This window comes from Salvelinus namaycush, chromosome 6 (genome assembly GCF_016432855.1).
Source record: "Salvelinus namaycush isolate Seneca chromosome 6, SaNama_1.0, whole genome shotgun sequence".
Taxonomy (NCBI): domain Eukaryota; kingdom Metazoa; phylum Chordata; class Actinopteri; order Salmoniformes; family Salmonidae; genus Salvelinus; species Salvelinus namaycush.
In genome coordinates this window covers 40,682,935-40,698,999 of record NC_052312.1, presented here as the reverse complement: position 1 = coordinate 40,698,999, position 16,065 = coordinate 40,682,935, and the positions used below count along the sequence as shown (strand labels likewise).

General features: G+C 45.5%; 1 protein-coding gene across 1 annotated transcript in view; it reads left to right on the top strand.

The window, feature by feature from the left end:
• Positions 1–16,065, top strand: part of LOC120050018 (transcription factor SOX-5-like) — a 48,712-nt gene that overhangs the window by 18,858 nt on the left and 13,789 nt on the right. The window contains exon 3 of the mRNA XM_038996602.1: positions 4,589–4,796. Coding sequence (XP_038852530.1) covers positions 4,589–4,796 — 208 coding nt within the window. The remainder of the gene's footprint in view (positions 1–4,588; positions 4,797–16,065) is intronic.

The window sequence follows — 16,065 nt, the reverse complement described above, 5'->3', positions numbered from 1 at the left end:
AATGGGAGGTGGGGTAAAGAGTGGGGGGTAGGGTTAGGCTGTGAGTATGCCAACCGGTGTGTGTGGATGCCACTGCAGGCTTAGAGTCAGAGAGCAGACGAGGTGTGTGTTTAGCCCCGCGCTAAAGGGATTGGGATTGTTTGAGCAGTGTTTGTGTGTATGTGTTTGTATGTGTGTGTGTGTGCGTGTGCGCGCGCGCGTGTATGTGTGTGTGTGTGGCAGCGCTGGCTTAAGACCAGCGACTAAGTGTCTGCGTCACCTCCAGGAGCGAGCACTTACATCCCTGTAGCCTGTGTGTGTGTGTGTGTGTGTGTGTGTGTGTGTGTGTGTGTGTGTGTGTGTGTGTGTGTGTGTGTGTGTGTGTGTGTGTGTGTGTGTGTGTGTGTGTGTGTGTGTGTGTGTGTGTGTGTGTGTGCGAGTGTGTGTGCGAGTGTGCGTGCGTGCGTGCGTGCGTGAGTGTGCGTGCGTGCGTGCGTGCGTGCGTGCGTGCGTGCGTGCGTGCGTGCGTGCGTGCGTGAGTGTGCGTGCGTGTGTGCGTGCGTGCGTGCGTGCGTGCGTGAGTGTGCGTGCGTGCGTGCGTGTGTGCTTCAGGTGCCTCCTGTGACTCCCACTGCCAGATTGGCCATGCCTTAATTGTCGACACCACGGCACCACACATTAAACACATACACCTTCCCAACTTGGAGACATGGCAGGGAATTGCACCCCCTCAATTGCTACTGTTAGTGTTGCTCTGCTCTGCTTCAAACCCACACAGGGTGGAGGGGTGTGTGTGCTCAGATGTACCCAGAGAGAGGAAGATAGAGGGAAAGGGAAAGACTGAGGGACAGAGGGACAGAGAGAGAGAGAGGGACGGAAACAGAGAGAGAAAAAGAAAGAAACAGAGACCCTCTAAGGTAAATGGGTAGGTTTCTCCTGGAGGGCAACGGAGAGAATAAAGGAGGGAAGAGGAAGACGGAGGAATAAAAAGAGAGAGGGAACATGAGCAGCTGTGCTGGCGGAAGGAAAAAATAGAATTTTGCATTTTTTTGGCAAGAGTGTGTTTTTAAATCTGCCTCTCCTCACAGATGAGCTTAAGAAAACAACAGTTGTTTAATTCTGTTCCCATGCAGAGGCACTAAAGGGATAAAGAACGGGGAGAGAGAAGGAGCGCGAGAGAAGGAGAGAGGCGCAGTTTCACTTTGTTACAGCCGTTCGGAAGAGAATTGACATCTGCAAACTAAAGGCAGCAGAACCACCCACACTGTCAGCCTGCCACATCAAATACATAGACTCACACTCACTGGCGCATGCTACAAACATACTGGCACTCACACAAACATACTTAAACACCAGCCAAGCATACACAGACATGCATACACACATAGACACACACAGACACAGACAAATATGCATACACACACTCTTAAAGACAAAGACTAACATTTACAGTATTTATAAATACATTTATATTATTAAAACATGCTCTCTCTAGCGTGTGCACACACACACACACACACACAAATACAATCAGGTCTCTGTATGACAGGTTGTCAGGCTGATTCCTGAGTTGGACTTGCTGTTTGTTGTAATCTTCTGCAGGCTACTTGAATAGCATGAGTAAATATGCTGCATGGCGTGTGGATTATAATATGGAGGGAGAATATAAGCCATTTAAGTTGCTGATATGTGGATGACAGTATCTGCTCTCTGCTTCGCACAGAAATAATGTCCAAATGTAGCCGACTTTGAAGATGAATCGTGTGTTAATTCTCTTCGATTACGAAATGACCCTCATTGTGGCCGTCTCAACATGACATCTGTGCAGATTTGAAGAAGGGAGGCAAAGAGATCCGAGAGTTCTCCTCCCCTCCATCCCTCCATCTCGCTCTCTTTTCTGTTTGTTTTGTTTTCAAGACATCTTTTCTAGAAATATAGAGTGCTGCTTCGCTAAGTATGCGGTGGATTAAATTAATGAGATGTGACAGGTGTGACTGGGCTGGTGGAGATGCCATGCTTCACTAATGTGTGCAGATCCAGTCACAACCGATGGAAAACGACTGCCATTCTCCTCTCTCTCTCTCTCTCCCCTCTCCCTCTCTCTCTCTGAGGGAGAGAGAGAGAGAGAGAGAGAGAGAGAGAGAGAGAGAGGTGGGGGGGAGACAGAGAAATATGAAGGGTAGAGTTAACAGTTCTGTTCAGTGATCAGCAGACTAGCTGGCCACCTCATTAGAAACGTGGAGATCATGAGACAAAAACACAGAACTATCACTATTATACTTTACCGTTACCAAGGATCCTGGTGACATGTCTCACCTATTGAATTTCACTTATTGCTTCGGCTATCCACTACCGTTCATTCACGTCCCTAAAACCCATTTGTGAGTGAATTATTGAATGTGTTGACTTCCTCTCTGGGAGGGGTGTGAGTGAGTGTACATGTACACAGTCTCTAGGAGGAGCCGGGGGAAGTGACAGCACTTTCCCAGGTGAGAATCTGTTCCCTTCTGGACTTTGCTCGTCTCTCTGCTATAACGTGCCGGTTCGTTGACAATGAAAGCCGTATTAATATTACAAGGTGAAACCAACTGACTTCAGACTGCTGAATGATCTGTTGAGGATGGTACAGTTCATAGTAGACAGTTACAGTATTTGGCAGCGATATTAATCAGGAAACTACTGTACCTCCACCAGGAAACAAGTTCAATACTAGTACCTCATCTGCTCACCGCATGATCAACAGGCATGTAGAGATATCATTTACAGAGCGATATCGATAGCAGGGTGTGTGTGTGTGTGTGTGTGTGTGTGTGTGTGTGTGTGTGTGTGTGTGTGTGTGTGTGTGTGTGTGTGTGTGTGTGTGTGTGTGTGTGTGTGTGTGTGTGTGTGTGTGTGTGTGTGTGTGTGTGTGTGTAAAACAATGGTGTACCTCCTGAAGGTGTGAGTTAGGCAGAGCGCTCCCAGTCCTCTGTCTTCTCCTTGGGATAAACTCATTATCCCAAGGAGTCAGTCTACCACACACACACACACCTGTCACACACACCCATGCACGCACACACGCACTCACGCACGCACGCACACGCACGCACGCACGCACGCACGCACGCACGCACGCACGCACGCACGCACACACACACACACACACACACACACACACACACACACAGCGGGTGTTGCTGCTCTAAGCATCTAAACCCTAAACTCTTCTCTTTGTGGAAAACCAGAGCAGGGAGATGTTTTGTAAAGTTTAATTACAAAACAAGTCAGGTATTTTCAGGTCAATAGTCCATCTGTAAATCAGGGTTAATCTTTGACTAATCTGTTCCTACTATCTCATACCACCGGTTTTACTGTGTTGTGTTGTGTGTGTGTGTCGGTGCGTGCAGTGTGATGTAGTGTAAGTGTGTGTCTGCTAGTTCAAGTTGGCAGCTGAAGTGTGTGTGCCGTCACAAAGCTGACCATGACAAGGCCGTCACCACAGTTCATTTAGCTGAGACCCCGCGAGGACAGTGGAGTTGGTCGAATCAAAGGTTATGATTCCAGAAGGTTCTTTGATGTAAATCTTGCTGTAAGTTTCTGGTTGTTGTGAGTAAGTTTGCTGGACATTTCTGTGATGGCGATGCAACTTAAGTTTATTGTCACAAATCAGCTCTTTCACGGAGAAAACTTGCAAGTGAGACATTTGGACGAGCAGGAATGCTTATTGGATCTCTTTCAAAGTGAAACTGTTTAGTCTTTGACTGACATTACAGTACCTCTCTCCTAACAGCCTGAGTGAAATCATGTCTGTTTTATGTCTTTCCTCTGTTAACCACCTCCAAGTCAGTGGCAGATTCCTTAGGATCCAACAGAGAGTGAGTGCCCTAACTTAAGATGGCTGGCCACCGATGAAAGTGTAGCACAGCCAGCTAAAAGAAGGAGAGAACGAGGGATAATGAGAGGGAGGATGCCAGTTACTGTAGTCTTCCTCTCCTCCATACGGATCTCTGAGTTTACACTTCTATCTTGTCTGGATTTCCTTTCTTCCTTACTCTCTTCCCTTCTTTCTCCTTTCTCCTTTCCTCGTCCCCCTACACTTCTCTACTTTTGCCACAAACATCAGCAATGAGCTGAATTCAAACGCTAATTAATGGAATATTATTAAAGGTCCAACTCAGCCATTTTTATCTCAATATCAAATCATTTCTGGGTAACAATTAAGTACCTTAGTTTGATTGATTTAAATTAAAATGGTCAAAAAGAAACAAGAATAGCTTCTTAGCAAACAACTTCTCAAGCAAGAATTTTGCGAGGACTTTCTGGGAGTGAGGCCTGAGTGAGGAGGGGAAAATGGAATACTAGCTGTTTTTGGCAGAGAGGTTTGGAACTCTATTTCTTATTGGTCTAACTGGTGACATCACCAGGCAGGCCAAAACTCCATCCCACCAAAAAAATCTCTTACACTAAAAGGGTATTATCATAATTTTCACAATTTCACAGTATTATTCCAACCTCATAGTGTGGAAATGTATATAAAACACAGTAAAATCATGTTTTTGACTGCACTGGGCCTTTAATACTTTAATACAAGTACTCATACTTCCTCTCCCCTATCCCTCTCTCTCTGCAGGACCAGGATGGCAGTAAGCATTGGTCTCTGAGCCCCTACCCCCAGCACAACTCCTCTAATTCTCCAGGCAGTAAGCAGCAGGTGGAGGAGGGTGGTTCAGGGGCCGCAGCGCTGGGGACCCCAGAGAGACGTAAGGGCAGCCTGGCTGACGTGGTGGACACACTGAAACAGAGGAAGATGGAGGAGCTCATCAAAAATGAACCAGAAGGTCAGTCACCATGTACAAAGATGTACTGTTCTGTATTGCTTTCTCTTTTCTTCATATCACTCTCTATCGCTATCTCTCTCACTCTATCACTATCTCTCTCTATCACTCTCTATCACTATCTCCCTCTCGCTCTATCACTCTCTATCACTATCAATCCCTATCTCTCTCTATCACTATCTTTCTATTACTCTCTCTCTATCACTCTCTCTCTCTCTCTCTCTCTCTATTACTCTCTCTCTATCACTATCTCTCTATCACTCTCTATCACTATCTCCCTCTTGTTCTATCACTCTATCACTATCAATCACTATCTCTCTCTATCACTATCTCTCTATCACTCTCTCTCTCTCTCTATCACTCTCTCTCTCTATCACTCTCTCTCTCTATCACTCTCTCTCTCTATCACTCTCTCTCTATCACTCTCTCTCTATCACTCTCTCTCTCTCTCTTTCTCTATCACTCAATTTCAATTTCAATGTAAGGGCTTTATTGGCATGGGAAACAAATGTTTGCATTGCCAAAGCAAGTGAAATAGATAATAAACACTTAGTGAAATAAACAATAAAAAATTAACAGTAAACATTACACTTACAAAAGTTCCAAAATACCAAAATAACATGTACTGTACACACACACACACACACACACACACACACACACACACACACACACACACACACACACACACACACACACACACACACACACACACACACACACACACACACACACACACACACCTATGCTCTCTCTCTCTCACGCTATCTCTCGCTATCTATCTTTCACGATCTCTCTATGTTTCTCTCTCTCGTTCTCTGTCTTTCGTTTTGTCTCTCACTTTAGCCTTTTGTAGCAAGTGATAGTGCCAGGCCTCCCTCCCTCACTTGCTCCATCCTAACGAACACATTCTGTAACGAGCCTGGCGACAGGGTGTGTGTGTGTGTGTGTGTGTGTGTGTGTGTGTGTGTGTGTGTGTGTGTGTGTGTGTGTGTGTGTGTGTGTGTGTGTGTGTGTGTGTGTGTGTGTGTGTGTGTGTGTGTGTGTGTGACAGAGAGAGTCAGCCCTTTGTTTCAGAGCAGACAGCATCAGCTGTCCAGAGCCATTGTTTATCAACCACTTTGCATTTTTATTACAAGCTGATAGTACTTGAACCATCAGGCTTTTACTGCTCTATCTATCTCTCTCTCTCTCTTTCTCTCTCTCTCTCTCTCTCTCTCTCTCTCTCTCTCTCTCTCTCTCTCTCTCTCTCTCTCTCTCTCTCTCACACTCTCTCTCTCTCTCTCTCTCTCTCTCTCTCTCTCTCTCTATCTTTCTCTCTCTATCTCTACCTCTATATCTCTTTATCTCTCTCTATCTCTCTAGCTATCTCTATCTCTTTATCGCTCTCTCTCGCGCTTTATCTATTTCTATCTATCTCTCTCTCTATCTATCTATCTATCTATCTATCTATCTATCTATCTATCTATCTATCTATCTATCTATCTATCTATCTATCTATCTATCTATTCAATTCAATTCAATTCAATTCAAGGGGCTTTATTGGCATGGGAAACATGTGTTAACATTGCCAAAGCAAGTGAGGTAGATATTATACAAATATCTATCTATCTATCTATCTATCTATCTATCTATCTATCTATCTATCTATCTATCTATCTATCTATCTATCTATCTATCTATCTATCTATCTATCTATCTATCTATCTATCTATCTCTATCTCTATCTCTATCTCTATCTCTCTCTCTATCTCTCTCTCTATCGCTATCTCTTGCTATATCTCTCCCTCTATCTCTCTCTCTCTCGCTATATCGCTATCTCTCGCTATCTCTCTCTCTCTCTCCCCCTCTCTCTCTCTCTCTCTCTCTCTCTCTCTCTCTTTCTCTCTCTCTATCTATATCTCTCTATCTCTATCTCTCTATATCTCTATCTAGCTATCTCTCTCTCCATTGCTCTCTATCTCTCTATCAGTTCAATTCCATTCAATTCAAGGGGCTTTATTGGCATGGGAAACGTATGTTAACATTGCCAAAGCAAGTGAGGAAGATAATATACAAAAGTGAAATAAACAATAAAATGGACAGTAAACATTACACTCACAGAAGTTCCAAAAGAATAAAGACATTACAAATGTCATATTATGTATATATATATACAGCTCTATCTGTCTCTCTCTCTATCTATCTCTATCAATTCAATTCAATTAAATGTGCTTTATTGGCATGACGTAACAATGTACATATTGCCAAAGCTTACTTTGGATATTTACAATATGAATAATTAGAATCAAAATTGTCAACGGGACAACAGTAACAACAATAACCAAGTGTCAACATAACCATACATTGAACAATAACAATAAACATACAGTAGAGGACATGTGCAGGTTGATTGGTCTGTCAGACACTGTCCCTCAACTTATGGCAGGCAGCAATGTAGTGCGCTGCCAACCCACAGCTCTCTGCGTCCTCCCCCAACAGGACTGGTAGCCTACTCCCATCAGAGAGGTCTTTGAAACCTTGAATAAGGTTTTTCAAATTTGGGGAAATGACACTCTCTAATTGTTTTATATTTTTTTACATTTTGTCAGGAAATGCAGCTCCGTCTCAGGTTCTGCTGTTGTGCAGTGGTTGCACAGCCTTTCCTCTACAGGGAGCCAGGTTTTCCTGTGTCTACCCTTCTCAATGGCATGGCTGTGCTCACTGAGCCTGTACTTTGTCAAGGTTTTTCGAAGGTTTTGATCAGTAACCATGGTCAAATAGTTTGCCATGGTGTACTGTCGATTTTGGGCCAGAGCACTGCATTTTGCTTTGTGCTTGTGCTTGTGTTTCCCAATAAGCAATGTAGTTTTGTTTTGACTGTGTTGTAATTTGGTTTATTCTGATTGATTGGATGTTCTGGTCCTGAGGCTTCAGTGTGTTAGTAGAACAGGTTTGTGAACTCAGCCCCAGGACCAGCTGGATGAGGGGACTCTTTTCTTTGCTGAGCTCTTGGCAGTGCAGGGCTTGGTAATGATATGAGAGTGGGTCACTGTATTTTAGATGTTTCTAAAACTTGATTGCTCTTTTTTGAGTTTTTATTATTAGTGGATATTGGCCTAATTCTGCCCTGCATGCATTGTTTGTAGTTTTCCTCTGGACATGTAGGAGAATCTTACAGAACTTTGAATGCAGGGTTTCAATGGGGTGTTTGTCCTATTTGGTGAAATCTTGTTTTGCAAGTGGACCCCACACCTCGCTGCCATAAATTGCAATTGGTTCAATGACACATTCAATTAGTTTTAGCCAAATTATAATAGGTATTTCAAGTTGAATTCGTTTTTTAATGGCGTAAAATGCCCTGCGTGCTTTCTCTCTCAGTTCATTCACTGCATCATTATGGTGTCCAGTTGAGCTTATTTTTAAACCGAAGTAATTGTAGTGTGTGCAGTACTCTATATATTTTGTACCAATTGAGAACTTTAGTCTAATGGTCTCTCTCTCTCTCTCTCTCTCTCTCTCTCTCTCTCTCTCTCTCTCTCTCTCTCTCTCTCTCTCTCTCTCTCTCTCTCTCTCTATCTATATATCTATCTATCTATCTATCTATCTATCTATCTATCTATCTATCTATCTATCTATCTATCTATCTATCTATCTATCTATCTATCTATCTATCTATCTACAGTATCTATCTATCTATCAATTCAATTCAATTCAATTCAAGGGGCTTTATTGGCATGGGAAACGTGTTAACATTGCCAAAGCAAGTGAGGTAGATAATATACAAAAGTGAAATAAACAATAAAAATTAACAGTAAACATTACACATACAGAAGTTTCAAAACAATAAAGACATTACAAATGTCATATTATATATATACAGTGTTGTAACAATGTACAAATGGTTAAAGTACACAAGGGAAAATAAATAAGCATAAATATTGGTTGTATTTACAATGGTGTTTGTTCTTCACTGGTTGACCTTTTCTTGTGGCAACAGGTCACAAATCTTGCTGCTGTGATGGCACACTTTCACCTAGTAGATATGGGAGTTTATCAAAATTGGATTTGTTTTCGAATTCTTTGTGGATCTGTGTAATCTGAGGGAAATATGTCTCTCTAATATGGTCATACATTGGGCAGGAGGTTAGGAAGTGCAGCTCAGTTTCCACCTCATTTTGTGGGCAGTGAGCACATAGCCTGTCTTCTCTAGAGAGCCATGTCTGCCTACGGCGTCCTTTCTCAATAGCAAAGCTATGCTCACTGAGTCTGTACATAGTCAAAGCTTTCCTTAAGTTTAGGTCAGTCACAGTGGTCAGGTATTCTCTCTCTCTCTGTGTGTGTGTGTGTGTGTGTGTGTGTGTACAGTACAAGTTATTTATAGTACATCTAACAGACCGCCACACTGCACGGAGCTGTGTAGACCAGTCAGTACACCAGGCGCTATACAAAGTCATTTGCATTTCTTCAAATTGTGGCTGTGGGTTATTATTAGGACTAATGTTTATTTTCCAATTTCTGCTTCTATTTTCTTCTGCTGTTGAAATAATGCACCATTCTACCTGTGGCCGTTTTGGCTCTGCACTGAGTCCCACAGTCCAGTTCCACTTCACAGAGGGCCCAACAAGTGAGAAAACAGTGCTGGGGGCGTGTGTGTTTTCGTGCTTGTGTGAGTCCCAGAGACGTATGGTTTTGCCAGTTATACTCAGGTACGGCTGTTCCAGTTGATATGTGGAGTTGTTCAAGCTAGTAGTTCATGTCAAAAAGCTTGTTTTGAGTTGGGTGGAAAAGACCGGCAATAAACAGGGTTGTTTGGAGAGATTCTGAGGAGAATGCTCTTGGCTAGACGGTGTGGGAGCTGTGAACATTTTTGAGTCCTGTTGTTGGATTGGGTTTATTGTAGAGAATAACTCTAACTATGCTTTAACCCCAATAATGACTGACTGTCTGTGAGTCAGGCGGTACAGATACAAACCAAGACATACACACACGCACACAGTTTGAAAGCAGTAGCGGTAGCTTCACACACTCCCTTAGCAGGGCCACAGTTTCACATCAGAATGGGTAGTGCCATTATCTCCCCTACCGTTGCCGTTAAAATGAAACATGCTAACAAAAGGCCTCAGCGCCTCGAGAGGACACACACACACACACACAAAACAGCCAGAACAGAAAGGCAGAAAGAGGGGAGGAAAGAAAAGGGGGGAGATGAAGAGCGAGAGTGGAGAGAGAGAGAGAGAGAGAGAGAGAGAGAGAGAGAGAGACCCTACTATATAAAAATCCATTCCATCCTTCTCTCTCTCTCTCTCTCTCTCTGTCTCTCTCTCTCTCTCTCTCTCTCCCGGCTGCCCATTGTTTTGTTGTGTTCTCCACAAAGCCCATTAGCGGCAAACGGCAGGTTGGGATGAAACATTAATGAAGGCTTTAATCATTATGAAAGGCCTGTATTAATACTGCTGCACTCCCCCTTTCACACACTGCCTGCCTCCAGCTGGATCAATGGCACACGCACACAGGGACGCGGGCGAGCACACACGCACACATACGCATGGGCGCACGTACACACACACACAGGCTTGCAAACAAACACATGTTAGCACACACTCACACTCACACTCATACACACACTCACCCCGGCACATGTGCTGTGAAGAAAGGGATGTGAGAGAAGGACTAAAGAGATGAAATGGGTCAGAAAACAATAAACACCCGAAAAACAGGACTAGAAAGGTGAAAAGAGAAGAGGAGAGAGAGAGAGATGCTGGCTTTTTATAACCAGGCCTTGAGCTAGACACTAGCCATGTTCTCTTAGACACTCGCCTTATGTAAAACCAGTGTCACACACACACACACTGGTCCAGGGTTGAGGCAGAAGTTACAAAGACATAGTTTTTATCAGTGGGACCAGTGCTGCTCTACTTAGTGGCTAGATAAATGTGGCGTGGTGCAGAGACACGCTGGTGTGTGTGTAAGATACTGGGTCAGTACAGACTGCCTCATCTCCCCTGTGTGTGTGTGTGTGTGTGTGTGTGTGTGTGTGTGTGTGTGTGTGTGTGTGTGTGTGTGTGTGTGTGTGTGTGTGTGTGTGTGTGTGTGTGTGTGTGTGTGTGTGTGTGTGAGAGAGAGAGAGGGAGGAAGGGGGACAGAGAGAGCACTGAGCAGCCCAGCTGGCTGAGCCACTGCCAGAGAGAGCCCAAGCAGGACTAGAGCTGTTGGCCTTTAATAAATGACTAGCCATAGAGCTCCCTTATCGACTTTGTGATGTTACACCGCTCTCACACACAACACATTACTCTCCTGTCTACCTATACTGCCGACCTGTTACCCCCGAGACACACACCGCTGCGTGGTAATGCTGGTTTTAAATTGTGTCAGATGTTGCGTAGAGAGTTGGAAGAGTGTGAAGAGGAGTTGAGGGGGGGGGGGGTCATGCTGGCATGTGTGTGTGTGTGTGTGATTCCGTGCTGGAGTGAATGTGTGTGTGATTAGGACTAATAATGAGAGCAGAGCAGAGAGCAGCACGGAGGGCGCAGGGGTGAGAGGAGGGCCAGGTCTGGGCTCAGAAGGGACAGCGCTGGGGCTGGATACACACACACACAGGGAGCCAGGGACCGCCACTGTTGGCTGAAGTTAACCCTCCCCTGCCTCTACTGGACTGTACGTTTAACCTATAGTAACACACACCTCGCTTAGGTAGCACACACGCCACTGTTGTATAGCGAGTGAGAATACAAGATAGAACCAGATCATAGAGGAAACTAGCTGCAGTATTTGGGGCACAGATGTTCCTCTCAGCCCCTAGAGTGATACTGCCTCTGCCCTGGCAACTCACCAGTACCCCTCTCGCTCCCTTCCTCTTTGTCTCCTCCTCTCTCTCTCTCTCTATCTATCTCTCTCTCTCTCTCTCTCTCTCTCTCTCTTTCTCTCTCTCTCTGTCTCCCTCTCTCTGTCCCCCTTCCTCTTTGTCCCCACACATTTCTGTCTCCCTCTCTCTCTGTCTCTCTCTCTCCCTCTCTCTGCACCCCCCCCACTCTCTCACTCTGCTTCTTTCTCCCCCTCTCTCTCCCTCTACCCTGGCAACTCACTCTGATTCTCTCATTCTCTCTGTCTTTCTGCCTTTCCTGTCCCTCTCTGAGTCATGCTCAGGGTGAATTCATGGTCAGGGCCACTCTGGTCCCCCTTTGCCTCTCTCTGAATGCTTGATATTGACTAATAGAAGATTAGACTGGTAGTTTGAATAGGCTGGTAATCTATACATCTCAACTGTTGTCTATGTAAGCTGTATTATACATGTTGACTGTAAAGCTGTAGTCAGATGGTGAAACCATACTTTCAGAGAGGTAAGGAGCCTCTCTCTGGTGCTGCTCTGGGTTCAGGCCATCCAGGATGTCTTAAGGGCAGGTCCCAGGTCAGGTGTAACGGCAGCTTTATGATCTGTGGGGCTGTAGACAGAGCTAGGGGTCTCCACTGGCAGCATGTGTCTCCATACTGAAAATATCAAACACTATTGTATGTCACAGAGCACATTCATTTTCATGGTGACGAACAAAAAAACTCCAGCTCGCTTTAAGAGCCAGTGGGGCATTTTATAGGACAGCACTTAGCCAGGGCCATTGTGCCACACTAGCACACACTGGTAGGAGCTCACTCACGCATCCAGACACTTGAATGGCGGACAATAGGAAGGGCGGATACATTCCCCGATGAAGAAGAAGAGAACAAGAAAGGAGGAGATAGAAAAGAAAATGAAAGAAAGAAAGGGGCCTTGAGAACTTGAGGGAGCCCAGCAGTCTCTCTCTCTCTCTCTCTCTCTCTCTCTCTCTCTCTCTCTCTCTCTCTCTCTCTCTCTCTCCCCCTCTCTTTCTCTCTCTCTCTGTCTCTCTGTCTCTCTGTCTCTCTGTCTCTCTGTCTCTCTGTCTCTCTGTCTCTCTCTCTCTCTCCCCCTCTCTTTCTCTCTCTCTCTCTCTCTCTCTCTCTCTCTCTCTCTCTCTCTCTCTCTCTCTCTCTCTCTCTCTCTCTCTCTGTCTCTCTGTCTCTCTCTCTCTCTCTCTCTCTCTCTCTCTCTCTCTCTCTCTCTCTCTCTCTCTCTATCTGTCTGTCAATCCCCTGGGCTAGCTAATCCTCCACAGGCCCCTGTGCTGTCTCAAAGTGTCACACACACATACGCACGTACGCATGCACGCTTGCACACGCACACACACTCATGCATGTACTCACGCACACACACACACACACACACATACACACACACACGCACACCGTTGAGTTCACAGCCCTAGCGTGGGAGAGAGGGAACCTCCATATGTGATTTCCACCAGTTGGTAGTAATTAGTTAGTTGTATAAATTAGCATTAAGTGCATATTGTTGCATTGTTCATGATGATCCCCCTTTTGCTGTGGGAAAAACGAAGGAGTTAAACAGTGAAGGAGGAGAGGTTGAAAAATGCTGTTTTTCGACCCTGTAAAGAGAGAGAAATATCTCTACATCTCCAATTAGAGAAGGAAGGGAGGAGAGGAGGAGAGGGAGGAGAGAACAGAAGGGAGGGAGGAGAGGAGGAGAGGGAGGAGAGAACAGAAGGGAGGGAGGAGAGGAGGAGAGGGAGGAGAGAACAGAAGGGAGGGAGGAGAGGAGGAGAGAATGGAAATGAGGTGAATCTTGTGTTTTGTTGTTCTGAGTATTCACACCACAATAGCAGTTTATTAACAGTATCACGTTGTTCAGACAGCCCAACCCGTTCCTTGTTACTTCATCTCATTCTGACACTCGTGATACGAATTCTTCCTGGAACTGGAGGAAAGCACAAGTCTCTCTCTCTTTTACCAAGGCGAACTTAGATGGATATTTATTGTATTCCAGCAACCGAACTCAAGTCAAGTCAACAAATTTTCTTTGTGGCATGAGAACCAGGCTGGAATACTCGAGAAGAACCTGAGGCCTATTGTGAGGCGGCCATTGTTCCTTCCTATGAAAGGCACATTCAAGTCACTTTTTATCGAATTGTTTTCGTCTGCTTTTCACTTTGTATTCTATAACCCAGGCTTGCACAAGACAATCAACGGAGATGAAACCCTCCCCTTTAAATGTTTTCTCTCAGCCCAGATGAGCGATATTAAGAAGTGAATAGTGTGTGTGTGGATGGGGAAAGCGGTGCCCCAACTATTGTGCGCTACGTTGCTTATAAAAGGGGCTTATAGAGCGGTCCCGTGGTCTTTCTGTTCCTAGTGAACAGCCCTGGATGGGAGAAGCTGGGCCGGCTGTCTTTGTGTTACTGCGTGTGCGTAGCGTTGTGTTGTTGCCCTCCCGGCGTGCCATTAGGAAGGCCACAAAAGCCTGGAGTTCATGAATCAGACAAGGTTTCCATAGCCGCAGCATTATGAACGCGCTGTGCTGCGCTGCTACCGCCGACCCGGGAGTGACTGTTCTGTTCTGTTCTGTTCCATAGCCCTGTCATCTAGTCAGAGCCCAGACCTCTCAGAGTCTCTATGAGACAGCTCCAAAGGTCCAGTGTAGAGCCAGTGTCATTGAGATTCATGAAATGGAATCTTGGAATGTTCCGTGCTGCGGCCGACAGGCAGTGTGTTCTGTGTTCTAGAGCGGAGCTATAGCTCAACAATCCATACATTACCGTGGACTCTTTTTACAGAGTCAATCTGCACGGACGTGTTCTTTACGGATGGCAGAGGAATGTGTGTATAATATAGAAGCCTTTGTCAATGGATGTGACATTGTGTTAAGTTAATTATATGGATGAAAACAGGAGCTATTCCCTTTTATATCTTTGTATTGAAAGTTAGTAAATGTAATGAACTTACGCACGCACGCACAAACACACACACACACACACGCGCACGCACGCACAAACACACACACACACACACGCGCACGCACGCACAAACACACACACACACACACACGCGCACGCACAAACACACACACACACACACACGCGCACGCACGCACAAACACACACACACACACACGCGCACGCACGCACAAACACACACACACACACACACACGCGCACGCACGCACAAACACACACACACACACACGCGCACGCACGCACAAACACAAACACACACACGCGCACGCAAGCACAAACACACACACACACACACGCGCACGCACGCACGCACGCACAAACACACACACACACGCGCACGCACGCACGCACAAACACACACACACACACACGCGCACGCACGCACGCACGCACAAACACACACACACACGCGCACGCACGCACGCACACACACACACACGCGCGCGCACGCACAAACACACACACACACACACACACACACGCACTCACGCACGCACACACAAACACACACACACACACACACTAGCAACACACAAATATAAATTTCTATATTCTTTTTTAGATGTTCAAATTTAGATAAAATATCCAAACCTTTTATATTCTAGTTTAATCCGTATGCAAATATTCAGACGACAACCATATCTATTAACATACTAATGTCAGTTGGACTAAATGCGGACTTTTGGATGTTAACGCTAAATAATGGAATGTAATATCTCATGAATATGCAACATTGAAGCATTTAAAAACCTTTGTAGCCACCGATACAAAAATGAAAACATTGATTATATTCCCGTTTCGTAACATTGAACACATCAACATTAGCTCATACTGACAAAGAGTTTTTTGAAACTTTTGCATTACAGGGTCAATGTACTATCCAATGAAGTGCTTTACTTGTCACACGTATGAATTTAAAACATGAATGCGTGCTGCACACACAAAAAGGCTTGTTAGCTGAAACGTGATACGGGTGGAACTCTGACAAAGATATTATAGTAATGGCAGCCGTAGGTAAAACATGAGCAAATTTACCAACACAACATAACAGTAAAATTTGACTGTTCCTCTCGATCAACTCGCTGCAGTGTGTTAGTTCTGTCATTGTATCTGCTCTAAGACTCTATAGATGGCAACAGGCTTGTCTCAGGCCTTTAGAAATACACAGACACTCGCTGCACTCCCACACGCCGCACTCCCACGCGCCGCACTCCCACACGCCGCACTCCCACGCGCCGCACTCCCAAACGCCGCACTCCCACACGCCGCACTCCCACGCGCCGCACTCCCAAACGCCGCACTCCCACGCGCCGCACTCCCACGCGCCGCACTCCCACACGCCACACTCCCACGCGCCGCACTCCCACGCGCCACACTCCCAAACGCCGCACTCCCACACGCCGCACGCCACACTCCCACACCCATTCCTCTCCTCTGCATATCGCCAGTTCTAATGCCTCTGGCAGGTT